General features: G+C 38.3%; 1 protein-coding gene across 1 annotated transcript in view; it reads left to right on the top strand.

The window, feature by feature from the left end:
- cdin1 (CDAN1 interacting nuclease 1) overlaps nucleotides 1-27,994 on the top strand; it is a 142,368-nt gene that overhangs the window by 65,103 nt on the left and 49,271 nt on the right. The window contains exons 6-9 of the mRNA XM_052018255.1: nucleotides 428-507; nucleotides 908-957; nucleotides 7,290-7,357; nucleotides 16,221-16,286. Of these exons, the coding sequence (XP_051874215.1) occupies nucleotides 428-507; nucleotides 908-957; nucleotides 7,290-7,357; nucleotides 16,221-16,286 (264 nt within the window). The remainder of the gene's footprint in view (nucleotides 1-427; nucleotides 508-907; nucleotides 958-7,289; nucleotides 7,358-16,220; nucleotides 16,287-27,994) is intronic.

Below are 27,994 nucleotides of genomic sequence, written 5' to 3'. Positions count from 1 at the left end.
TGAAAAGAATTGCTTTGTTAGCTATGTCATAACCACAAACCGTATAAAAATTGTCTTGGTGCTAAATATTTGAAAAACAAAAAAAACTGAAGACCAAAATCACAGGAATTTATCATGCCTGATTTATTATAATTATAAAGAATGTTAGAGAACTCCACCCAACCCTTCTGCACTTTACAGTTGGATTTGGTTTTCTGATATTAGCACAGGTTGATGTCTTTTAATGTATACATTTGCAGGTTATTACAGGTTAACTTGCCTTTGTTCTACCAAAACTAGTTAAATAGTATTGATTTCATGAAACCAAAAACCTGAGAGGCATTGCAACGTATTCATACACTGTATAATGCAAGATAAATTCAGTTCTTTATCTGTAATCTGAAATAAAACAGCACAATATATTAACACTTTTTTTATTCCTATCTAGCAAGCAAACCTGTCATAAATGGCATGTTAAGGGACCCATCTCAGATTCCTGACAGAGTTCTAGCTAATCAAGTTTATCAGGTACTGTATTAATCACAGTTATCTTTTCCAATGACATTTTATGTTTAATAGTGGTTCACACTCTTGCAGCTAAAGTAAAAGATTTTATACTTCATTTAATTACTGTCACCGTAAACCTCCATATAGATCAGAGTTCACAGCGAAACCAATAAACTATTTGCGTATAAAAGCTTTTTTTCATTTTAATAGCCTCCTTTATTGTGCATACAATCCATGCAGGCTCTATTTTCTACATTTTAAAATTGAACAGTCCTTGACAGTCTTTTGAACCATACTCGGAAACTGTAAATTGTAATTGCAGTTCTCGGAATACTATTTGCCATAATAGTTATCTGATTTACCAGTGGATTATCTGACACTACATATTTAATGCACTTTTTCATCTCTTGTTTGCTTGCAGTGCACAGTGAACGACTGCTGTTATGGGCCGTTGGTAGACTGCATCAAACAGTATCTTTTTCCATAAAATTTAGGACTGAAATTGACGAGCTATGACTTTGTAGATGAGATGTGTCTAGCTTAACCTGACATCAAGTTCTGCTTCACATAACATGTGTTTCATACCCTATCCTTGTACTTTCAATCAACTAGGGTCACAGAAAACCTTATATGATAGCTGCAAAAATATCATTGTGGACAATGTGATGTTTTTGTGAAAAGAACCAGCAGTAGAATTCACCTCTTTAATCTTAAATTAAATTACTGTAGTACAATTCATAAAATTCATCAGTTCTGTCTTTTAAATAGATTGCTGGAATCGGGTTGCATGTTTCAATAAATTTGCTGGACTTTTAACTGAGCTTTGAGTAAAAATCTATGAGTTCCGTTTCAAACTTTTTGATGTTGTATATTGATTATTACAAACAATAATTGTTTCGAATTGGTTTTAAAAATATATCCACTGAGGTATCAGGGGCACATTGGGGAATGTGATCAAAGCATGCATAAAGGCTTTAATAGTCATGATGATTAGAGGTTTAGTTCTGTTTTAAACAAAACATCAAAGTTTTGTACAACCTACTCATTTTTAGCAATTGACAAGAAGGATGGAGGGTGATGGTGTCAGTGACAAGGGAACAGATTTTATGAGTGAGCATGTACAAGAATGCTCCAGACTTCCTGAAACTCAGTTGCAGAAAGTGTTGATTTGCCCATGACCATGTTGGTCAGGGTATGGTCAGGGCCACAGGAAGAAGTGGCACATTACATCATAATGCCAAGCATTTACTTAAGTTCAAGGGTCTATGAACACTTTTTCATTAGAAAGCTCCCTCTTTCTCTTTCAGACATGCACACACTGATACAATATCAGTCATATTATGCACACAATAATATAACTGATATCATACACCATGAAAATGAGGATTGAATGATTCACTGTGGTTTGATCCTTGTGATATGAGTTTGCTGTTACTAACAACTGTTTTAATTCAGTAATAATCCAGTGTCTGCCACCTAATTCAAATTTATTCTAAGTAGTTTAGTAATGCTTTTATTAGCAACTTCAGTTTTTAAAGACTAAGATTAATACAAGTATTCCTCAATTTACGAATGTTCTATTAATGATTTTTGCTATAATGCCATTAAGTCTTTGAAGTGCATTGTTTTGATTTACAAAGCTATTTTTCACTGTAAAGAATAGCACACCACTCTCCATGTAAAGAAATATGTTGTACCAAAATCCCCAGAATGCTTTATGCTCAGCTTCTTTTTTTTAACAAAGTATTGTTTTCTAAAATACTTTCTGGAAGTGTATCGCTTTAATAAGTCAAAGAATAGCTGTATATAATTTAGAGATCTAATTAATATCTAATCAAAAGTTTTATTTTTTTTCCTAAACACTTGTTCAGAATCTGTCATTGCATACAGCCAATGAATGTATAGTGAATGCATTGACTTCACATAATTGCTGTAAGAATTGTTTGAGATGTTAATTATCAAAGCTATTACTTTTCATTAAATGCCCAACTCTTGTGTTTGTGTAGCAGGATGTTTTTATACCTATGCAAGGTTGCACTGTTTTTGAGATTGTTGCATATTGGCATTCTTCAATACAGTTGTAATCTTTGCAGGTTGCATCTAAATACCCTTAGTCCTTTTCACTTAGTCTTTTGTCTGCAATGTAATCTGTTTTAAGATCAAACTATTTTACGTGGAATATTTTAGACATCATTGATATTACAGCAGCAGTATACTACTTGAATATTTTTTCAGTTCAAGTAACAGCTGTTTCTGAGATTTTTCGGATTCTGACCAAGTTCTGATAAAGTGCTTATTCCTACCTTACCATGTCTTGGAGTTGAGAGGATTCAGCAGGATTTTCCTTCAGAAAGTTACAACTCTCCAAAACAGAGCATCACCATCTGTGCAAATCCAGGTTAACAAATTATATTACAAAAAGCTGGTTTGTGAGAATAATATATTATTGTGGCCTTCAAGATAAGGGATGTTGGAATCAGTTGTGCATCAGTGGAACAGAGTAAAATCAACAGCAGTTTACATGAGTCATTTTGGAAATCCCCCATCCCCCACCCACAGCCTAAGTTATTTCATGGAAGGAACATGTTTCCTGCCCATCACGATTGACAATTGATTTTTTCAATAAAAGCACTGACATCTGATAAGTAGTACATGAGTCATTATTCATTATCATTTTCATTGAGCATGCTAGTTACCACTTCTATTCACTGACTAAAATCTACTGTGCAGAAGATCATTCACATGAATTAGCTCAATGAATTTGGGCAGAAATGTTTCATACAATGCATTGTGCGGTTATATATTCAGATTTTCTCCAGAGGAAGGGCCTCTGCCATCGAGATGCCTAAAAGAACAAAAGCTAACATTTTTATTGATACAAACATACAAAAATAGGAATGGGAGTAGGCCACTCAGCCCCACAAGCCTGCTCTGCTATTCAGTAAGATGATGGCTGATCTGATTTGTGACCTCATCTCCAGATTCCTGCCTGCCTGAGTTATCTTTCACCTCTTGCTTATCAACAATCTATCTCTGCCTTAACAGTGTTCAAAGGTTCTGCTTCCAAAATTTCATTTTCGTTTTGGACAGCTCTCTTTAAATCATTTAGATAGTGAATACTAATAATATTTTGCAGGAGGGAGAAAAACGTAACAGTAGTGCAAGCATCTGAATTAACTAATATCTAGCTCAATAGTATTCTAATATAACAATACTATCAATTTAGCTCTGAATTCAATTCCCTTAATTATGTCTATCAGTAAATCCTCAGAGCTTGTTACCCCTGGTGATATTGTTAGAGTTCACTATTTTAAACAATAATATTCGAGAAATAAACCAAAGCAAAACAGATGGTCACATTGATTATAATCCTTCTGATTTAATTAAAGGACAATTTCTCTTTAAATGCAGTCATCATCTCCATGATCCTTTCAGCCTGGCATATAGCAAAGAGCTGGAAGCAGTGATAATTTTCAAAAGATTGCAGCACTGAGGTTCTATTACACAGCATTATATCTGTATGTGCTATGCAAAATAACTTTTTTGAAAAATACTCAGCATGTGACAAACATGGAGGTTGCTAGGCACTCAGATTTGCACAAATGATCAACGGATGCATTTATATAAAACTGTGATGCAGACACAAGGCCTGTGAATGGTGTGGAGAATCTGAAATATTCATCTTTCTTGAGATGGGTTACTTCTTTAAATTTGCATCCTCAGTGATTGGCACAGCACTCCCACCCCACTTCCTCTCCATCCCATTGATTTTCTTACAGCCTTTGGATCTACCTCTGGATCCCCTCTCCAAACCACTCAGTCCCACCTTGAACATATCATTGGGCCCTCTCCTCAGCCACACACGCCTGTTCTAATCCTCTCCTATCACTGGTTTCTTCTTTCAGCCTTCTCCATCAATTTTTTTCCCCAATATTCAATTCACTTCCCAACACACTTCTTGTACAATATCTACAACTCATAGTGATGAGAGTACATGGAGGTGTAAGGACTTTGAATATTTAAGGTCTGTTCTCACACTTATATTGCCTTAGGGTTTCTCAAATGCATAGAGATAAAGCCTGGGGACTTCATGCCAATCTGCAGAGGTCCCTCTGGCTGGTAGTTCTTCCAATGTGGTTTTTTTTAAGCCACCTGAAGAATTACTAGGCCTACATGTTTAATTTCTGGCAATTGATGATTTTCTTTTGAAGCAGTTAAATTGATAGTTTTGTTTAAAATTTTACTTGTTCATTTCAGTTATTGAGAATAAAAAATGACCATTTTTTGTGCATAAAGCAAGTTGGATAATTTAGTGTAAATGTGCTATTTGATGATGTGAGAGGATGCTGCTTATGATATTAATATTGTGATTTCTATTAGTGCACCACTGATTGACATCACAGGAAAGCATAGAGTAAGGGAGCATTTTTACATTTTAAATTTATTAATAGTTACTTGGAAAAGGTGATTAAATAATGCATCCTTTGAAGGATTATAGATGAATCTTAAATAGAACTATCTAAATATATGAGAAGGAGTGAAACAAAATTAATTCAACTTAAACATAAATGTCAGGAGCCGTTTTTGTTAGGAATATTGGGTTAATTCTCAGAAGTTACTTTGATAAGGTACCCCATGCAAGGCTTATTGAGAAAGTAAGGAGACATGGGATCCAAGGGGACTTTGAAATGTGGATCCAGAACTGGCCAGCTCACAGAAGGCAAAGAGTGGTTGTTGAAGGGTCGTATTCTGCATGGAGGTTGGTGACCAGTGGTGTTCCTTAGGGATCTGTTCTGGGACCCTTGCTCTTTGTGATTTTTATAAACAACCTGGGTGAGGAAGTGGAGAGATGAGTTAGTAAGTTTGTGGATGACACAAAGGTTGGATGTGTTGTGGATAGTATAGAGGGCTGTCGGAGGTTACAGCGGGAGATTGATAGGATGCAAAGTTGGGCTGAGAAGTGGCAGATGCAGTTCAACCCAGATAAGTGTGAAGTGGTTCATTTTGGTAGGTCAAATATGATGGCAGAATATAGTATTAATGGTAGGACTCTTGGCAGTGTGGAGGATCAGAGGGATCTTGGGGTCCGAGTCCATAGGACGCTCAAAGCGGCTGCACAGGTTGACTCTGTGGTTAGGAAGGCACATGGTGTATTGTCCTTCTTCAATTGTGGAAATGAATTTAGGAGCCGGGAGATATTGTTGCAGCTATATAGGACCCTAGTCAGAGCCCACTTGGAGTACTGTACTCAGTTCTGGTTGCCTCACTACAGGAAGGATGTGGAAGCCATAGAAAGGGTGCAAAGTAGATTTACAAGGATGCTGCCTGGAATGCAGAGCATGCCTTATGAATGCAGGTTGAGGGAACTCGGCCTTTTCTCCTTGGAGCGACGGAGGATGAGGGGGGACCTGATAGAGGTATATAAGATGATGAGAGGCATTGATCGGGTGGATAGTCAGAGGCTTTTCCCCAGGGCTGAAATGGTGGCCACAAGAGGACATAGGTTTAAGGTGCTGGGGAGTAGGTATAGAGAAGATGTCAGGGGTAAGTTTTTTTACTCAGAGAGTGGTGAGTGCGTGGAATGGGCTGCTGGCAATGGTGGTGGAGGCTGATACGATAGGGTCTTTTAAGAGACTGTTGGATAGGTACATGGAGCTGAGAAAAATAGAGGGCTGTGGGTAAGCCTAGTAATTTCTAGGGTAGGGACATGTTTGGCACAGCCTTGTGGGCCGAAGGGCCTGAATTGTGCTGTAGATTTTTCTATGTTTCTAAGAAAAATGTGGCTGTATGATATTATTGTCATTGACCTTGCACTAATGCAACATATTTTTAAGTGCATTAGCTGCATGAAAATTTTATTTGCTTTGTATATTTTTCCCTTTTTCCCCTCTATCTTGTCTTATTTGGGTAGAAGCCAGTGGCTTATTGGTTCCTTGCTCATGTCACACTCTTCACTTGAGTCTAAACCAAGAGTACTAGAGGTCAAGTGAGTCTTGGGCTTCCATGGGCAATCTTGATTTGATCTTCACTCAAACATTCATATATAAAACAAAAATATTAAGAACTTGAATTAATATAGCACCTTACCATGTTCCTTAAGTATTCCAAATTTCTTCACAATAAATTGCTTTGTGGAGTTATCACTGTAACATGGATAAACATAGCAAACACTGCACACACAAGATAAATCAGAAATAGACTCCTAAACCAATGTAAATCCTTTTGCCGAGAGAATATGACATCATTTATAATGCCCATCAATGCCCTGGCTAACGACATGCACCAGTGACCTTAACACTCGGAATCTTCCAATTAACCTGGTTCAGTATCATAATACGTTATACATCAAGCAATAAATGTTTTTTTGGGTTAGTTTCTTTACCTGCAGATTTACCTGTTGAATACTAAATTTCCTTGAAATATTTTATAATCCACTTTGAAATAAATTTTTTGAATATGTTCTTCATATTGTTAATAGTTTTTCTTGATTTTTTTCCATTATTTCTAGTTGAAATAACATTACAGAAGCTTCCAGTTACAATATTTGATTAACTTAGCAGTATCTTCAAAATCAGCCTTTCGTATTTAACACCAAGTGAAATTCTTTTTGTGAATTCAAAGCAGCTGACATAATCCACAAAATGTTAACATGGGTTGACTTTATACCAACATTGATTTTCTTGTTGTTCTTCCAAAGGAATGTGCAGTTAAAAATAATGACCGTTATAAGCCAACTAGTTCAAACCCAATAGCTACAGTCTTGTGCAATGACATCTATCGTTTCCTTAACTTACTACCTATAGTGCCATTGGACAAGAATATGAAATTCTGCTTCGTGAAAAATTGCGAAGAAAAAAACTGTCTTTTTTAGGTAAGAATTTGATTGGAAACCATTTACTTCACAACAGTTTACTTGGTGGGGAAGTACAGAATGTGCAATGCATCTGTAAGGCTAAAGAAAGCTGAAATGATTGATGCTGTGCATGTTATCTTATATTGATTTAGGACTAGACAGGAAATCAGATACCTAATACTCTTATATACACTACACATAGAAACTTGTGATTAATATTTTATGGTATAAGTAGCTGGAAAAATACCTTTATAATAGTTGCTTCTGTAAAACCTCTCGTATCCTGAGATTACATATGTGATCCTTGTCTTCAGAGATTTAAAGTGAAGTATAAGGAACCAAACCTAAGAGGTGGTTTACATATGAAAGAAATGGAGTTGGGGGAAGCAGATAGCTGATGTGCAGAAGGCATTTCAGAAGAAAGATAAATTACAGATTGATTGGTCCATTCCTTGGGAGGAGGTGGTATCTTTCAATATTTGCATTTTGATTGCTTTTGAAAGACTTGTGGAACAGAAAATTCTGGGTGTTTTTGTTCTCCCACTGATATAAACTTCTTTGTCATTTGATGCACGTATAAAATATTTAAACCAAAATTTGTATTGCCTTTGAGGATAAAATTAAAATCTCCTTTGACCATAAATTATCACAGAACTTACTCATTACAGCAGGAAGACATCTTTCAGTACTGCAACATTTTGAAAAGCCATTGAACTTGTTGTCTTTCCCTGTACAACACATTCTAAATGTATCAGCACACTAGCCTGTTCTTTAATTGAATTGAGTGAAGGTTACATATTTTCTTGATTCTTGGTGCATCCCTGCCTATATTGTATTTCCAGGTTCCTGAACTTCTTCATTACATACTTACAGTACATTCAGCAAGAACATCCAAAAGTAAGGGCATGGTTCATTGGGATATAATATTAAATAAAGTACTGGATTTATTGAGCATGAAGTATGCAGAAGATTTGGTTAACTTGGAGTCTCTGAGTCTGTTTAAGAGGGCAGTGAACCATTCATATCTCACTTAATTGGCTATCAACCAATATTCCTTTCTACTTCTTCCTAGCTCGCTTTCTCTAAATACTGTATTTCATTCTCCCAGTTTGTTTCCATCATTTTTCTTCAGACAATGCCACCTTCTATACCAGTGCTTCTGATGTGCATTTTTCCCTCCATTAAAGGATTTCCCCCACTGATCACTTAACTGTGGTGGTTCCATTTCCCACACTTCTGTTCTCAACCTAGTCTCCCAGATCCAAAGTGTAGTTGTCCTCGCATTTGATCCTACCATGCTCCACATTAAAGAGATCATCTTCTATCATAACTGTTACTTGTAGCATGAGAACATCAATTGGCACTACTTCCCCTTCCCAACAATATCCAGGCCATCAAACACTGATTCCCAAAGAAGCAGCAACTTGCTTGTTCTACTGTCACAGTAGTAGGCTGCTAACCTTGCAGGCATTTTCCCTGATCAATGACTGATTAGTGACCCAACTCTGCATTTGGTTCACAAACAAAAATCTAATGACTTTGTATTCAAAATTCATTCTTGGCCCAGCATCAGTTATCATTTGCAAACAAGTTCCAACTCTCCAGCAGCACATGCATATGGAAATGATTCCTAACTTCACCTCTGGAAGACTTGCCTCTAATTTTTGGACTATGTCTCCACCACAGACTCTCTCACCAACATAAGCAGTTTATCTTCATCCAACTGATCAGTACCCCTTAATATTTTGAAAACATAGGTCGAATTACCTCTTAACCATCTAGATTTTGTAGAATACAATGGTAGTCTGTGTGGTCTTGTACTTTAATCTTTGGAGCCCAGTTATCATTCTAGTTAATCTGTATTGTACTCCCTGTAAGACCAATATATTCTTCCAAAATTGTGGTCCCCAGAACTGCTGTAAGTACCCCAGAGCTTTGTTTTGAATCTTTATGAAGGCCAAAATACCATTGTTCTTTTTGATTATTTTATGTACTTGTCCATAGCATTACAATGACCTATGTCCTTGAATTCCAAGCTACTTTGGACATCCTTTCGTTTTGAGTTTTCACTACTCAGTGCCCTGTTGACACTTGTTTTTTGAAAGTTCAAGTGCTTGAGTTCCATTTATCTCAAAATACTCAATTGTTTAGTCTTTTAATAGATCTTTTATAATCTTATGTTTCTAGCCACATAGCACATAATGCCACTTGTATTTGTGTCATTCGCAAAAGTATGTGGCATTCGATCCCATCACATTAGTCATTGATAAATGTGGTGAGTACTTGAGACCCCAACAGAGAGTTTTGAAGGCCACTGTGAGCTAGATCAACAGATCAGACAGCCACCATAATTCAACAATTCTTTGAGGCCACCACATACTCAGCTCACTGCCTACCGACAAGCCTGCCAAACGAAAAGTGAATTCGGCAAACTGGGCTTCTGGCAAACTGCACCTCAAATGCTTCTAAAATGTGTAGTGATTGGTCCACCCATGTGATTGACAGGCAAATCCTTGAAGATTTAGTTTTTGTTGTGTTCTTTTTTTGGGTGATAATAGTTTTCATAGCAACACCCACCCCAACCAAATAAGGACACAGCTGAGAAATATCACCAAGGTTTTCCATGTGAGTCATTTGGGAGAAAAGGTGCATTCAAAAAATGAATCATAGAGATGAATTTTACCTTCTTTTAAAATGCATAGTTATTTCACCCACTGGGACCAAAATTCAGCTCTGTAGTTCTCAACCTCAACTTCACCCTCCCCCTTTCCTAACTATGGGCCCCTCTTCCCATTCCAGACTTCTTACTCACTTCTGAATCTCCCCACCATGAGTCCCAGACTGAAATAGACCCTACTCTTTCCTGGGGTCCCTCTCAGACTGAGGCTTCTCACCATTATTCAGCCATCTGGGTGAGTCAGTAGATCTCAACAGAGCCTTGGTTGCTGGAAGGATGGCCGTTGGCGGATCCACAAGCTGGGAGTTTGCAGTGGCACAGCAAGGCACCTGATTTGGAAGATTTTTCAGAGGCAACATTGGTGGTATCTGTCCAGTACTTGGTGGTGCCTGCTGGAGGTAGTCCAGAAGTCTCAGTTCAGGGATCTGGGGATGGCTGCTGCCTGGTAGGCAATGAGCTTTGTGTTAATCTCATCGTCGAAGTTGATCTTGGCCAAATCTTGAATTTTGCTGGTCATTTTTGGGCTTCAACTGCATCCAAGTCTTTACTCCTTATTAAATCCTAATAACCACCCCCCCCCCCCCCCCTCTGTTATTTCTCAGATAAATTGTTGTCTTGGAATACATTCAAGAAATTCACCAACTTTCTGTCAGGAACTCATCTACTTAACCCAAATTGTATGGAATTTAAAATCTTGTTTAAAACTACTGTGTTTTTGTACATAGCTATCTAATGTCTTCAATTATACATTTTACTGCATTACAGATGTTTCTTGGAGATCTACACCAACTACCATTGCAGATTTAAAGCCTTTTCTCATTCTTAACTCCATAATGTCTTTACCGTCTGCTTACCTTTCATTATATTCTGTCTTCATTGAAGTTTTCATCTTTATTTACAGTCAATCCTTGCCCTTTACCATCTTCTGTTGTATTTCCTGAAGTTTCCAGTCCTCAGCAATGCTGCAGTCATGGTCTCCAATTTAAATTTGTTCCAACAATTTGTTTAGTTTGTACTTTACATTTCATGCAACTGGAGAAAGTATTTTACTTGGCTTACACACTCTAACTTGTCCACCTGCTGTTTTACACATGCACTTAATTCTCTTTCCTTTTCAAAAAAAAACTTTTTTTTAGTTTTCCTTCATCAGCCATTCCTTTTACACAATTTTTGTCTAATACTCACTCCACTTTTATTTATTTGACAACTATTATTTTTATTACCTTTTTTCCTTGCCTTTGTTTGCAAGTTGAAGGTCATCATCATCATCCTTTTTATCCTTCTCACCAGAACCCTGGGCCCAGTATGGTGCAAGTGGGGTCTTGCCAACAGTGTATTTCCTGTCTTTGGGTACTGGTAGCATTATCCCATAAAATGAAACTCCTCTTTTCCACGATCACTTCTTTAAACACATGCTTGCCTGTCTGATTTGCTTGTCTCTACAGTAATAATCAAGTAATGATCCTGAGGTCAGAATCCATGAGTTCCTTGGGTTAGATCCTGGCACTCACCACACAAGACCTCTTGCTGACTCTGCTATCAGCTGTGACTAAGTTTTCAAACTGTGCATATATTTTACCCTTTATGAGCTGGAGTGTTTCCAATTCAATGGCACTCAGCCAAGTACCACAATCCAGGCAGGCAACCTGCTTTACCACAAATGTGTCTATATTATTTATATGTACAATTTATTTATGTATTTATCTAACATTTGTGGTTGTTTAACATTAGACAAGGTGAAATGAGTGTGCAAAATTCTGGCAAATGAGTACAATGTGGGAAATGGTGCAACTGTCCGTTTTGACAGGAAAAAATAAGAGACATATCTAAATGGTGAGCGATTATGGAGCTCTGCGATGTAGAGGGATCTGGATGTTCCAGAGCATGATTCACAAAAGGCTAGTCTGTAGATACAGCAGCTAATTGGGATAGTTAACAAAGTGTTATCATTTAATGTCAGGGGAATTGAAAACAAAAGCAGCGAGGTTATGCTTTAGTTATGTAGGGGATTGGTGAGACGTCATCTGGAGCATTGTGTTCAGTATTAGTCTCCTTATTTAAGGAAGGTAGGATACAGATTAGAGAAAGTTTACGCAACTAACACCTGGAATGGGTGAGTTGTCTTATGAGGAAAGATTGGATAAGCTATCCCTGCATCCGGCAGCGTTTAGAATAGTGATAGATGACTTGATTGAAATATAGGTTTCCAAAGAGTCTTGACAGAATGAATAATGCAGAAGATATTGCCCCTTGTGGAAGAATCTAGAACTAGGACTCACTGTTTAAAAATAAGGGATTGCCTATTTAAGACAGATGAGGTGAATTTTTTTTATCCGAGGTTTGGAAATTTCTTCAAAGAGCTGTGGGAACAGAGTCTTTGCGTATTTTTAGGGTTGACGTGGTTGGATACTTGATAAGCATTAGGGTGAAAAGTTACCACAGACGGACTGGAATGTGAAGTTCAGGTTACAATCAGATTAGCCATAATTTTATCGAACAGTGAAGCAGCCTCAAAGAGCAAAGTAGCCTATTGCTGCTCCTAATTTGTATGCTGGCTAACACGAAAAGTACAAAAGTTTAACCACTAAAAACACTAATTAATGAAGTAGGTACTTCTGTTAATCACCAGCAGCACCACTTGACAAACCAGCATTTTTACTAACATCTAAAAATGCTGTTATTCAACTAAATTTATGTATAACACTTCATCGTTTGCTCTTGCTGATGGTGTGCTGCTGGTTTTCTAACTTCTACCTGCAACCCACTTGCACTCTTTACCCTCAGGCTTGCTTCTATCTGCTTTACCTGGCATATATTTATTTTCTCTTCTGACCTTGGCTTCTACAAAATTCCATTGAAGATCTACAAAAACACAAAGAACAGAACCTCTTTCAGTTACAACCTTCTGCTTCAACATTTGAGTTCATTAATTTCACATCATTACAATGGCCTCTGTAAATCCACTTTTTTCTTGCTTCATTACCATACTCTTTTGTGCATTCTCTTTTATTTTTTCTTCTCTCCTCTTGTTCCCCTGACTTTGTACATGCTTAAAAATCCATTAAATGTGTAATTTTTTTCTGTTCTGATCAAACATTAAATTTCCCTCTATCTACACAGATGTATCGTGATCTGCTGAGTTTCTACTATTTCTGCTCTTCACATTAATTTGTGTCTGTATTCTAAACCAGCATCACAATTTATATTGGATGTTAATGAAATGTTCTCAGTTTGCCTGCTGAACAATAAGAGAGCCAGTTTGCAAAATGTTACTCCATTCAGACTACCTGGGGAATAAAGTAGTAATTCCTTGTTATGGTGATCATATAGTTAGATGTTGAGAGGTATATCAGCACATTCCGTAATGCAAAATGAGAGAGTTTAGAGCACTGGCATAGAATTGTTAGAACACAGAAGGAGGTCTTTTGCCCCATTAAGTCTGGACTGACTCTTTGTAGAGCAATCCCAGTCCTGTTTTCCTGCTGATTCTTCCAAATATATATCCAATTCTATTTTGAAAGCTATGATTGAATCTGAAAACACCATACTTTCAGGCAGTATATTCCAATTCATAATCACCCACTGCATGAAATACTTTTTCCTTGCTTCAGCTGTGGATCTTTTGCCAATTACTTTGTCTGTGTTCTCTGGTCCTTGAATACTTTGCCAATGGGAACAATTTCCTCTGTTTACTCTATCTATGCACATCTATTTCAGTGCATTCCCTCTCATATCTCCTCTAAACAATCTCTTGACTAAGAACAATCTCAGCTTCCCTGGTCTACCCTTCTAATTGAAAACCCCCAACCATGAAACAATTCTCAGTAAATTGTTTCTGCACCCTTTCTTTAGTGCCTTCATATCCTTTCTCAATTGTGGTGGCCAGTATTGGATGCAGTATATCAGCTGTGGCCAAACCACATAAATATAGGCATTGAGTATAAAAGGAAGTTAGTTATGAAGCCCTGGATGCTGTATACTTTATTAACTACATTCCCAATCTGGATATGTGTACTCCAAATTTAGAATTTAGTCTGTGCTGCTGCTACTCATACTGCCTGTCAAAATGTATCACTGCACTCCTCTGCATTAGGTTTCATTTACCCCGCCCATGTGTATGTCTATTTAATCAGACTATCTATATCCTTTTGAAGTCTATCATCCTCCCTATATATCACTCTTTTAGGTGCTGTATCATCTGCAAACTTAGTGACTTAACTCCTTGCACTCCCATGTCTAAGCTATTAATATATATCATAAAGGAAGTCCCAGCACCAACCTCTGGGAAATACCCTATTGTCTCCCTCCAAAACAAAGAAAACAACTACTCATCATGATTCTCTACTTTCTTTCCCTAAGTCCATTTCATAATCACAGTACCAACCTTTCATTTTATGAGCTTCACTTATAGTAATCAATAGAGAATATTTAAGGAAGAAATTAAATTTGTTATACTGTATTTTAGTATATCGACTTGATGATTAAACCAGTTGTTTACTGAGGCCAGTCAGATGCAGCAGACAGTTTACACCAGCAATACTCTGCAAGAATGATGCTAGCTTGACCTACAATTAACCATGACCACTTGATATAAATTTCAATAACAATTCAAATCTTGAGCTGATTTCTTTTTCTCAATGCTATAACTTTTGTAATAGTTATAGTTAATGTGCTGTTAAACCATGGTCAATGCCTAGTGTAGGCTTGTGATCAACATGATATTATTGAATAAATAGGAAACTAGCAGCTATTTATGTAATGGTACATAAATTCAAGTTTTATTCATGCATGAAATAATATGGCAAAGAATGTTTTAATTTTGTAAACATTCAGGTGTAATAATGAAAAGCTTCTTTTCTGCATAAAATACAACTTTGCATAGTGGGGGAAAGGATGAGAGGAAAGATCTTAACTTGGCACTTTTACACAAATATTGCTGTCTTGTGAAAATCAAACCAGACAAACCTCAGGTTCATTGGGAGCAATGCAAAAATGGTAAATACTAAATATCTACCTGATTTTAAAAAAAATCACAGTATCAGTTATGTTAAATGAATATAATTATTTTGTCTTGAAATTGTATTGACCTTGGAATTCTGTCACAAGACAGCAAAACTGTCAGAGTTTCAGAATATTGGCCATGAAAGTGGTGTCCTCCACTGATAAATGGATTGGAAATTGGCTACCCAGCAGTGGAATGGGCCATTAATTTTAATCAGAGGTGATGTGAAAAGGAGAGTAGGCTGTACCGCAATGTCAACAGCCCAGTAGGTGTTAAGAGAGACCACACAACCTTCTCTGTTACTTGTTTTAGCTATTAGTTTAGGTTGGGTGAAGACAGAAAGGCACGTCTGGAATTGAATGACCAGGTCAGCCAAAATATAATGGAGAAATCAGGTGTTGCAGAAATAATAACAGAGAGGCACTTAGATGCAAGGACGCTCTACTGACCGGACAACTACAAAGCATGTTGACAATTGCCAGATACAAATGTTTTTTATATTTAAATAGTACATAGACGTGTGCTTCTGTATTCTTAGAATTGAAGGTGAAAGCTAATGTTTTGTTTAAAAAAAGACAACATTTTCACTTGTACCACTGTTGAGTCAATAGGAGGAAGTGTTTTGATGTGTGATGGTGGCCAAAAAGGTACCTGAAAATGGCTTTCCTGTTTTTATTCCTCAAGTCCTTGAGAACCTTCATAAAATAGATGTTATTTATTTCATTTGGCTATTTTCCAAATTTTAATGAGGGATTTTTCCGTTTCTGCGCTCAGGTGCACTGAATCACATGGACAATATTAGAAATTTGTGCAAGTCAGGATAATGCTTGTAAAATTAGGTAAATTCATTCAGTGTTGTGCACTGTAATATTCCTGATTGTGTTTTAAACTTAAAAGTCACACCCTGGGGAAAGAAGGGAAGAAGCAGCCAAGATGAATATTTTATTTCCAGAGCGCCGTAACACAATTCCACACGAATATGTTACTTTGGAAGTTTAATAAGCTGTCTGTCTTTAATTCCATTCAATAAATCCAGTTCTTATTTTATGCCAAAAGTAAGAACATTTTGGTTCTACTTGAATGTATCTTCTTTGTGTGTTTCAGATATTTACCTGAATATTAATGTTCTACATTTAATTGGGGTATTCATTTAATGCTTATCTACTTGAATATTAACATATTTTCAAATTTTATTTGGCCAGATGAAGATCAACTGCGCACTAAAGGCTATGACAAAACACCTGACATTATTTTGGAGGTACCAGTTGGTAAGTTTCTGCAGGTTTACATGCACCCAACCAATCAAAGTTATGAAACGTGCATATATTCCATTTGTTATATTTTACACATCATTGATATGGTAGCAAATTGCATTGGAAGAACCATTATGAAGCTCTGACAGTTCCGGTCGCAGCCAACCGGATCACCTTTTCTCTGCTCAATATGCCCTAGGCTGTTAGTTCCCCCTACCCTTCGAAAATGTTTGAGGATTTTTTTTGCACTTTGAGTACTTAGGGTCTGGAATACGCTGCAAGGGATAGTAATGGGAAGTAGATTCAATTATAGCATTCAATAGGGAGCTGAATACGTATCTGAGAGTAAAGAATTTGCTCTGGGTAGAGGGCAGAGGCAAAGGATAGCTAGTTGGCTCTCAGAAACAATCTGTGCAGGTTTACCCCACAGACCAGATAGGCTCCTCCTGTGTAGTGCCATTTTGTGATTCATCAACCACTGCTTTGCTGCGTAGCCCATTTTGTGCACTATCATCCTATCTTCAAGCGTTCTTTAAATTTCTTTTTCCAGTCTTGTATCTTGTTTCAAAATTCAAATTGCCCTTCCAGTGCACCAGATCGTTTTTCCATCTTCTATCCATATTTGCCATCTGTATGTAGGTAGATAGCAAAATCATTTGGTGCGATAGTCACTCTTGGGTTAGTCATGTTAAATGTATTTTTGTAAATGCAAATTATTTGTTGGCAAGACAAGCTGGAAAAGCTACCACTCAACACTGAGCAAATACCACGAAAACAATAAGAGAAAACGCTTGTTGTTTTCAAACTTGCAATGAAACAAGCTGGTCCAATGTTTCAGACTATCTTCAATAACTTTTAGCTGATATTTTTCTTACATGAATAGATTTGTAATAAAGACACAAACATTATATGATTCTCTGTCCTTTTCCATGCATTCATTTATGGTACATCTTTAATAATTGCTACACTCAGCACATTTTTGTCACCATTTGCTGTGATATCGGAACAGATAAGATGGCCTCTAATGAAACTGAATTTATTGATTTACCACATTTTGTCATTAATATATCTTCTACCTACAATCTAGACCTCAATAACAAAGCACAACATTAGTTATTGCAGCTGCCCTTTTTGGAAGCAGCAGATAATTCCATGGTTTTGAAGGTCCTGATGATTGTAGTTCAACTCTTTGTTCAAGACTAATCCACTGTGTAGGTGGTAGCCTAATGCAATGTGGAAGGAGTGTAGACACAAGTCAACCAAGATCTTTTTCAATAATGGAACAAGCTGAAGGGGATGAAGACAGTACTCCTGTTCCTAAGTCCTGCTTTGTCAATGGTTCTGTCTTTTTCTGTCATCCTGGAATGTAACACACATTCGAAATCTGTCAAGCTATTGAAAAGTCAACACCAGTGGAGTTTCTGTTTGTGTAATTTAGAGTGTATTCGCTCTCTATAATGGGGCGTATCCAGAAAGTTTTGATACAAGTTTGCAAGAGCCAAAACATGGAGATTACCAAATATGAAAAGAGGGACGGCTGCATTCTAAGTAACTAATTTTGTGCACTTATTAGCGGAATCTCGAATAAACTTCCTTCTGTCTCTCCTTCCTCCACCCTCACCTTCAGGATGTGCAAGGAAAGATTGAAACCATTCAGCCAGCTGCCTCTGGTGTTTCTCTTCCTTAGCATAACTCTCTAACACAAACTTGTAATGCATCTCCCAGCCTCTAGTCTGGACTTCACATTAGTTTCCCTGAACTCACCATGGCTATGACCTTATTCCAACCCCAGTTCCCTCAATCCTTCCTTCAATATATTGCTGACCACCCAGTGATGTATGCCTTTTATGAAATGTTTTGCAGTTACTTGCCAAAGCTACTCCAACCAAATCTAAATATTGACCATCCAGATCTCAATATCAGCTCCTTTGTTCATAGATCTCTCTCCCTCTTCATAAAATCTGCTATGGAACATTATCCAACATAGACCATACCATAGTTCATCTACTGGAGCACTTGTCCATGCTTCATTACCTCCAGATTTGATGATTTGGAAGTAATGCATTCCTGGATGGCCTCCAAACTTCAGTTCTTCCATAACTTTACTGTTCATGTTTTTTAATCTACACATTTTTTAAAAATCGGGCATCTCTGGCAAGACCAGAATATATTGCTCATCCCTAATTGCTGTTGAGGAGGTGATGGTGGGCTGCTGCCTTGAACCGCTGCACTTCTGGTGAAGGTACTCTCTGATGCTTTTGGGGATGGAGTTCCAAGATTTCATCTTAGCAACAATGATGGAACAGTGACATATTTCCAAATCAGGATGGTGTGGGACTTGAAGAGGAACCTACAGATGGTGGTGTTCCCATGCGCCTGAAAGTGGAGTCACAGAGGTGGATAGGGTGATGAAGAAGGCTTTTGGCATAGGTAGGGTGAATGCATGCAGTCTTTTTCCCAGGGTTGGGGAATCAAGAACTAGAAGGCATAGGTTTAAGGTGAGAGGGGAAAGATTTAATTGGAACCTGAGGAGCAACTTGTACAGAGGGTGGTAAGTACAGTATATGGAGTGAGCTGCCAGAGGAAGTGATTGAGGCAGGTACAGTAACAACTTTTAAAATACAGTTGGACAGATACATGAGTAGGAAAGGTTTAGAAGGATATGGGCCAAGCATGGGCAAATGGGACTAGCTTGGATGGGCATCTCAGTCAGCATGGACCAGTTGGGCCTAAGGGCCTGTTTCCATGCTGTATGACCTGAAGCCCTTGTCCTTGTCGGTAGAGTAGGTTGTAAATTTGAAAGATTTGGTTGGAGTAGCCTTGGCAAGTAACTACAAAACATTTTCATAAATGGCATACACTGAATTCACTGTTCTGCTGGTGGTGAAGGAAATGTATACTTAGAATGGTGAATAGGGTAACAATCAAGTGGACTGCTTTATCCTGCATAGTATTGAGCATCATGATAGTTATTGGACCTGAACTCATCCAAACAGTTGAATTCGATCATGGCTCTGAGCTGGGCTTTGTAGATTGTGGAAAGAGTTAGGAGCATTCAGTGCAGGATATGTGGCCTCTAATCTGCTCTTGAATTCACAATATTTATGTGACTGGTCAGTTGAATTTCTGCTTTATGGTGACCCTCAGGCTGCCTCTGCAATGGTAACCTCGAAAGTAGGTGGTCAGACTCTCTCATATTGGAGATAGTCATCGCCTAGAGCTTTTGTTGCACAAATGTTACTTGGCACTAATCAGCCCATGCCTGGTTGTTGTCTAGGTCTTGCCGCATGCAGATGTGGGATGCTTCATTTGTTGGGAAATTGTAAACTGAACTGAGCATTATGCATTACAGGCAGCCGCCTCGTTATAGCTGTTCGGTACAGCCTATCTCTGTAATAGAAATTCGCCCTTACAGAATTCACAAATCACTACCCAAGTAAATATTATATAGAATAATATTTTTTCAACTCTCGTTTCTTGACGTTTACACAAATGATGTGGCTTAGTGTTATGGAAAATTGCAATACGGGCCGTTTTCTAGGAATGCTCAACCCACCCCCACCACCCCCAAATGATGAAAATCTAGCAAAGAGGATGGATTAACTATTTATGACAAGGGAGGTGAAGCATTAAGAATTTGGAAGGTAAAAATCAATAAACAAGTACCTAGAAGCTGGATTCATTATAAAACTGATCTACTGAAGTGTTCATTTGCAGGAATATAAGGAATGAGCTATTTAACCTTGAAGGTTAATGTGCCAGTTAAGGTATATATACCAATAAAAAAAATAGGTAAAATGTGGATGCATGTCATGCAAAAAACTTAAAAGGTGGCAGGAAAATTTAAAATACACACACACACACACATATATATATATATATATATATATATATATATATATATATATATGCCAATATCATAGTATTTATTATACAGGAATTAACTTAATTTAAAATGAAGTTGAGAGTTGATGTAAGTTTACAAAAGAAAAATAATTGGAAATTGGTTTAGATAACCAGAGCAAAGGGTAGACATTGAAATGAAATTACCTGAGCAAATATGAAATGGCTTTAGTGCAATAGAAGTTTACTATACAGAAGGATGCTGTTTTGCCTGTTGTGGCTATGTCACATCTTTGATGGAGCAATCCATAACTAATTCCACTGCTGTGCTATTTCCCAGTGCAAAGGGAGGGCAGGGGAAATCGGAGGAGAGTAAAAATTCTCTTTTTTTATCTTCCAGTTGTGTTAATGCCATTGTTTCTCGTGTAGCGTGTAGGCATGCAACTGAAAAGTTGGCTTGAAGTATAAATGCTTTGGTCTGTGATTAGAGGGTCAGGTGATAGTTGCCTTCTTATTTAGTATATTTTACAGTTTGAGAACTATTGAAAAGGGGATTTGGTCTAGAATCATTGATGTGCATATTTTGACAATAATGCATTTTTAACTTGACAAAAATGGAGAATTTATGGATATATATTCCTTGAATTGTTCATTTTCCCTTATTATATGAAAGATTTCTAGAAAATTGTTTTTCTTTCACCCAAAACAGACTGAATGTGATGCTTTAATACCATTGCTCCTTTGAGTTATTGTTACTTTGAAACCTGGTGTTGTGTAGTATACTGGGTTAAGCAATGGCCTTGTACTTCAGGTAACGTAGAATTTTGGTCTGTATTTTATTATCCATGGCTAGTCTTTTATAATTCGTACACATCCTTTCCTCACCACAAATATTACTTTGCATACACACCTCTCAGTTAATTTTGCTTCTCTGACCTTCTAAGGCATTATGTCTTGTGTGAAGAGCTTTTGCTTTAAATTTCAAATTGGCTACTGTTTTTCTTACATTAGAATAATACGTTCACTTCAAAAGAACTGTGAAACATTAGGGATGCCCAAAGAATTAGAAAGATATGATATTGATACAAATCCTTAATAAAAATTCTAATGTTGAGATTGTTGTTTTGTTCCAGGACAAAGTATTATAATTTTCTTCATTATTTTAAACATCCATTAACTTTCTAATGTCAGGTGAGCATAATCCATGTTTTCCCAGCTCATCAGAGCTCACCTGCTTCATTCCTGCTATTATTTTACTCATCTGCCTTGTTTTTTTTTAACCAAGGTAAGTACAATCTTCTTAACACATGCTACCCATAAACCATTCTCAGTACTTCACAGTGATCGGAATCAGATTTATTATCACTGACATATGTTGTGAAATTTGTTGTTTTGCAGCAGCAATACAGTGCAAAACATAAAGACATAAAAATTACTATAAGTTACAAAATAATAGTGTAAAAGAGGAATACCGAGGTAGTGTTCATGGACCATTCAGAAATCTGATGGCGGAGGGGAAGAAACTGTTCCTGAAATGTTGAGTGTGGGTCTTCAGGCTCTTGTACCTCTTCCCTGTGGGTAGTAATGTGAAGAGGGCATTTCCTGGGTGGTAAGGTTCCTAATGATGGATGCCGCCTTCTTGAGGCACCGCCTCTTGAAGATGTCCTCAATGGCGGGGAGGGTTGTGCCCATGATGGAGCTGGCTGAGTCTACAACCTGCAACCTCTTTCGATCCCGCACATCAGAGCCTCCATACCAGGTGCTGGTGTATTTAGTCAGAATGTTCTCCACCGTACATCTGTAGAAATTTGCAAGAGTCTTTAGTGACATACCAAATCTCCTCAAAGTTCTAATGAGGTAGAGCCACTGGCATGCCTTCTTCATGATTGCATCAATGTGTTGGGCCCAAGGTAGATCCTGTGAGATGTTGACGCTCAGAAACTTGAAGCTGCTCACCCTTTCCATCACTGACCCCTCAATGAAGACTGGTGTGTGTTCTCCTGTCTTCCCCTTCCTGAAGTCCACAATCAATTCCTTGGTCTTGCTGACATTGAGTGTGAGGTTGATTGTTGGGACACCACTCAACCAGCTGATCTATCTCACTCCTGTACGCCTCCTCATCGTCATCTGAGATTCTGCCAACAACAGTGGTGTCATCGGCGAATTTATAGATGACATTTGAGCTGTGCCTAGTTACAGTCATGATTGTAGAGAGAGTAGAGCAGTGGGCTAAGCAAGCATCCTTGAGGTGTGCCTTTGTTGATTGTCAGCGAGGAGGAGACATGACTACTGACCCACACTGACTGTGGTCTCCTGAGAAAGAAGTCAAAAATCCGGTTGCAAAGGGAGGTACAGAAGCCCAGGTTTTGAAGCTTGTTGATTAGTACTGAGGGGATGATGATGTTGAATGCTGAGCTGTAATCCATCAACAGCAGCCTGACATATGTTTTGCTGTTGTCTAGGTGCTCCGAAGCCGAGTGGAGAGCCAGTGAGATTGTGTCCGCTGTAGACCTGTTGTGGTGGTAGGCAAATTGCAGCAGGTCCAGGTCCTTGCTTAAGCTGGAGTTAATTCTAGCCATGACCAACCTCTCAAAGCACTTCATCACAGTAGATGTGAGTGCTACGGGGCAATAGTCATTGAGGCAGCTCACCCTGCTCTTCTTGGGCACTGGTATGATTGATGCCCTTTTGAAGCAGGTGGGAACCTCCGACTGCAGCAGTGGGAGGTTGAAGATGTCCTTGAACACTCCAGCCAGTTGGTCGGCACAGATTTTCAGTACCCGGCCAGGTACACCATCGGGGCCTGATGCCTTGCGAGGGCTCACCCTCTTGAAGGATGTCCTGACGTCGGTCTCCGAGACAGAGATCACAGAGCCACCAGATGCTGTGGGGATTCACACAGGTGTAGTGTTATTCTCCCTTTCAAAGCATGCATAAAAGGCGTTGAGCTCATCAGAGAATGAAGCATTACTGCCATTTATGCTGTTAGGTTTTGCCTTATAGGAAGTAATGGCATGCAAACCCTGCTACAGCTGTCGTGCATCTGATTTTGTCTCTAACTTCACATTGAATTGCCTTTTTGCTCTCACGATGGCCTTCCGTCGGTTGTACCTGGACTTATTGTAGGGTTCCGGGTCGTCGGTCTTGAACACCACAGATCTAGCCCTCAGGAGACTGCAAATCTCCTAGTTCATCCTGGGCTTCTGGTTTGGGAAGACTCGGTATGTTCTCAAAGGCCCACACTCATCCACACAGGACTTGCTGAAGTCAGTGATGGCCTTGGCATATTCATTCACATCCGAAGATGAATCCCTTAATATGGTCCAGTCCACTGATTCAAAGCAGTCCTGTAAACGCCGCTCTGCGACCAGGCCCTAGAAACTGCCAAAGACCTGTTTGAAATTCTCAGTGTCATGTGATAAAACCTTGCATCCTGAGAGATTTCTTAATCTTGAACAACACTAGATTTAATGCCAGTTATCGGGTCCCCAATATTGATATACCAAAATTTCTTACCTTACTCCCCACCTTCCATTTAATTTGCTTTGCCATTCACCTCTTTTACTTCCAAAATATACCACTTCACAAATAAATAAAGACATAATTAAATAAAGACATAATTTTATAAGGAATCCATTAAAATTACTATTCTCTGATTTCTGCCTAAACGTCACCTATTTCCGTGACTAGCTGATTTTAAAAAAGTATGCTTTCCCAGCATACTGTTTGTTATCCTGAGTCAACTTTTCATGTAATTTCTGACAATTGAGTCTTGAGTGGCTGTTAGCATACAGTTCATTACTCAGACATGATAGTATATTCAGTGAGCCATATTTTTGGAAGCAGCCTGAACATGTGCACTGAAGAGTTTCCTGTGCAACCTTTCTGAATTGCATTTTTTTTTAAAGTTTGCAAAACATGAAGGCAAAAACACAACTTGCATTGCATAAAAAAGCTATGATGAACTTGTTCAGTAGTATAATCGTTCAGTTCAAATTCTGAGGATACTGCCTGGATTAGAGGGTATGAGCTGCAAGGAAAGGTTGGACAAACTTGGGTTGTTCTCCCCAGAGCATCAGAGGCTGAGGAGAGACCTAATTGAGGTTTTTAAAATTATGAGAACCACAGATAAAGTAGACGGTCAGAATCTTTTCCCCAGGGTACATGCTTTTAAGGTTGGGGTGGGGGGGCGGGGGGAGTTTAAAGGCAAAGTGAGGGGCAAGTATTTTTGAACAGAGTGGTAGGTGCCTAGAATGGGCTACTAAGTGTAATAGTGGAAGCAAGCAGTTTGGTGGAGTTTAAGGGCCTTTTAGGTAGACACATGAATATGAAAGGAATGGAGGCATATGAATGATACACAAGAAGAGGACATTTGATATAAATTGGCATCAAAATCAGCACAACATCATGATATGAATGGCCTGTCCAATGCTGCACTGTCTTATGTTCTAAGCCATTGGAGAAATTGTGGAAGTGAGGTAAAAAGTACCGTAATTTATAAAAAAAAAAGATGTTTTGTTACTTGAGAAGGACAGTTTCAGTGCATTACTGTATCTTGCTGTGAGATCATTAGATTGAAGTTTGTTTGCCAGATTGATAACTTTGCAGAAAGTCCACAAGAGACCAAAGAAGACCACTATCATCTTCTGGTCTTTGCCTGTAATGTAAATATTCTAAAAACACATTCAAATGGAGCATAAAAGGTATATCCATTTATTGAACAAATGAAGCATCAAGTACTTGCCAACTGCCTACGTGATGAGTTGTGGTTATCAACCACATTGCAAATGGTTGCTGAATCTCAAGTCCCTGGAGACTGATGCGTTTAGCCAATCTGGATTTCAGCCACTATCAAACTGCACCATGCATCATGAATTAGCCTGCACCTTATCTGTCATTACTTCCCCCAGCTATAGAGAAGGTGGTGACAGCAACCAAATTGCCCACTTTTGTCTCATAGCCTGAAGTAACTCACAGAAGGTACAACAGGTTCCTGATTTATTTCACACGACCACCCAAGCAACCACAAACTAATTACATAGCTCTTAAAAAGACAATGTTGGAGGAATGGGGATTTCACTGACTGTAATAAAGCACCTGGCACCTCGGATTAATGTGCACCCAAGTTTTTCCATGGTAAATAGAAGAAGTTTGTTAATTGAAAAGCTGCTCCTAAGTAAAAATATTTGTTTGTGATATGCAACCAACATTATTGGGACATACTGAAATTCGACAAGTAGCGTTCCCTCCTTTGGTACCTCCTTGTGGTCACCGGATGGATTCAAAGAACCAATTGAACTATTTGAACTCATTTAATTGTCAGATTTGTTACATGCTAGATGTCAAATTCAGTGAAATTACCCAGCTTACTTACTTTGACTTTATATTCATGATGACATGCTTGACACTGTCAACGTGCTCCCACAGGTCTGTATCCTACGCTCTTGCTCCCAACAAGTAAATTGCCATTTCTTATCCATTTCTGGTATTGGTATTGGTTTATTATTGTCACTTGTACCGAGGTACAGTGAAAAGCTTGTCTTACAAACCGATCATACAGGTCAATTCATTACACAGTGCAGTTACATTGAGTTAGTACAGTGTGCATTGATGTAGTATAGGTAAAAACAATAACAGTACAGAGTAACGTGTCACAGCTACAGAGAAAGTGCAGTGCAATAAGGTGCGAGGTCACAACAAGGTAGATCGTGAGGTCATGGTCCATCTCAGTGTATAAGGGAACCATTCAATAGTCTTATCACAGTGGGGTAGAAGCTGGCCTTAAGTCTGGTGGTACATGCCCTCAGGCACCTGTATCTTCTACCCGATGGAAGAGAAGAGAAGAGAGAACATCCCGGGTGGGTGGGGTCTTTGATTATGCTGGCTGCTACACCAAGACAACGAGAGGTAAAGATAGAGTCCAAGGAGGGGAGGCTGGTGTCCGTGATGCACTGGGCTGTGTCCACAACTCTCTGCAGCTTCTTGCGGTCTTGGGCAGGGCAGTTGCCGTACCAAGCCGTGATACATCCAGATAGAATGCTTTCTATGGTGCATCAGTAAAAGTTGGTGAGAGTCAAAGGGGACAAACCAAATTTCTTTAGCCTCCTGAGGAAGCAGAGGCATTGGTGAGCTTTCTTGGCCATGGCATCTACGTGATTTGACCAGGACAGGCTGTTGGTGACGTTCACTCCCAGGAACTTGAAGCTCTCAACCCTCTGGACCTCAGCACCATTGATGTAGACAGCCCATCCACATTTTTGCAGGTCTGAGGCACACAAATAAATGTACCTAGTCAATGATAATTTCTTTGTTTGTTTTGAGCAGCAAGGCCACCAGAGATTCCATATTTTATGAAATATTCTGCTCTACACCCTTGCTTACATTGGTTCCTATTCTGACACCATCTAAGTTTTAAAATTCTTGTCCTTATTTTTAAATCCTTTCATGACTATCAGCCTCTACGATCTCTGTATTGTCCTCTAGTTTTACAACTTTTAGAGATATCTGCCTCCGTTAATCGTACATCAAATTTGGCTGAGTTTTCAACTCAACTTACGCTCTAGAATTTGCTTCCAAATTCTCCAAGATACACTTCTTAAAACCTTCCTCTTTGACCAACCTTTTGCTTGTGTATCTTTGTACGTTGTGTGGTTGAGTTAAAAATGTTGGTTGATAATGCTCTTAGTAAGTGTCTTGAGTATTTTGCTACATTCAAATTGCTCTTTAAATGTGGCATCATTTGACTTTGAATTAAAAGTCTTAACTTCCATTTTGTCTGTGTTTAAACTGTGCACATCTCAGTAAGAATTCTTCAAGTTTTGGTCAAGAAAGCACACCGTTGCTTGCCTTAATCATAAAGGTACTAGGTCCCTAGTAGAATATGCTATTCTGTTACTTTTAAACTACTGCAAATCACAGTACTCAAAATTCCACAATCAAGTCTGTGGGTAAATGTATAGCTGCAAAGTCTACTTATTTGAATCACAATAAGGTGTGGTTTTGCTTGTAGGATTAAAAGTTCTTATACCAGCTCATTTCTGTTAGGTGTCCTACCCCAATTCCAAAAAATGACAGTCAAACTTATAGAGGGTTTTTTTTGTAACTCTTTGAATCGTGTGTCCTCTACAAATTGTGCATCATTTATCCATGATGATTGCATCTAATTGGTTGCTGCTGAGCAGCATTGATGGGCTGAATTGAACTGACTGCCAGTTTTCAACTGATATGAAGTAAATAAATCTTGGATTTACATTGTCCCACAACAAGTTCAAGGGCTTGGTGAGATGCAAATGCTGGCTTCTTTTGGCCCACTCTTGCTTGGATAATAGCATTTGCAATCCCTGCCTGAATGAAAGAAATCATATTAATGACATTTTTCTCTTTTGGAAGTGGAGAAGTGAAAAGAAAATAAATAAAATTATATTGATTACCTATTCTTTTGTTTCAAATTGCTTTGGATGCATTGAGAAATTATTTTTCTTTGTCTGCCAAAATTGACATTTAATCAATCATAATATTTAAATATAGGATCAAGATGGTAGGCTTCCAACTGGTAAAAGCCAGTGACTACCCAACCCATGGAAATCCCAATCTTACCTGCAAACCAACTCAGCAGGTTTCATTTTTTTTCACATTCATTTTTCAGGATCTGGACCGCAACCAAGGTTAGGATTTATTGTTCATGCCTAATTGCCCTTAAAGGTGGTGGTGTGACATCTTCTTGAACCTTCGAAGTCCCCCTTGTGAAGGGACTCCCACACTGCTGTTGAGTTCTAAGAGGTACCCCCTACAGCAATGAAAGAACAGTGATATATTTACTAATGGTTATGGCCGGGATGCAGTGGTTCAATTACAGGACCAGGAACACAGGTCTGGATTAA

The sequence above is a fragment of the Pristis pectinata genome, chromosome 1 (genome assembly GCF_009764475.1).
Source record: "Pristis pectinata isolate sPriPec2 chromosome 1, sPriPec2.1.pri, whole genome shotgun sequence".
NCBI classification, from domain to species: Eukaryota; Metazoa; Chordata; class Chondrichthyes; order Rhinopristiformes; family Pristidae; genus Pristis; species Pristis pectinata.
This window is presented reverse-complemented; position numbering and strand designations above follow the sequence as displayed.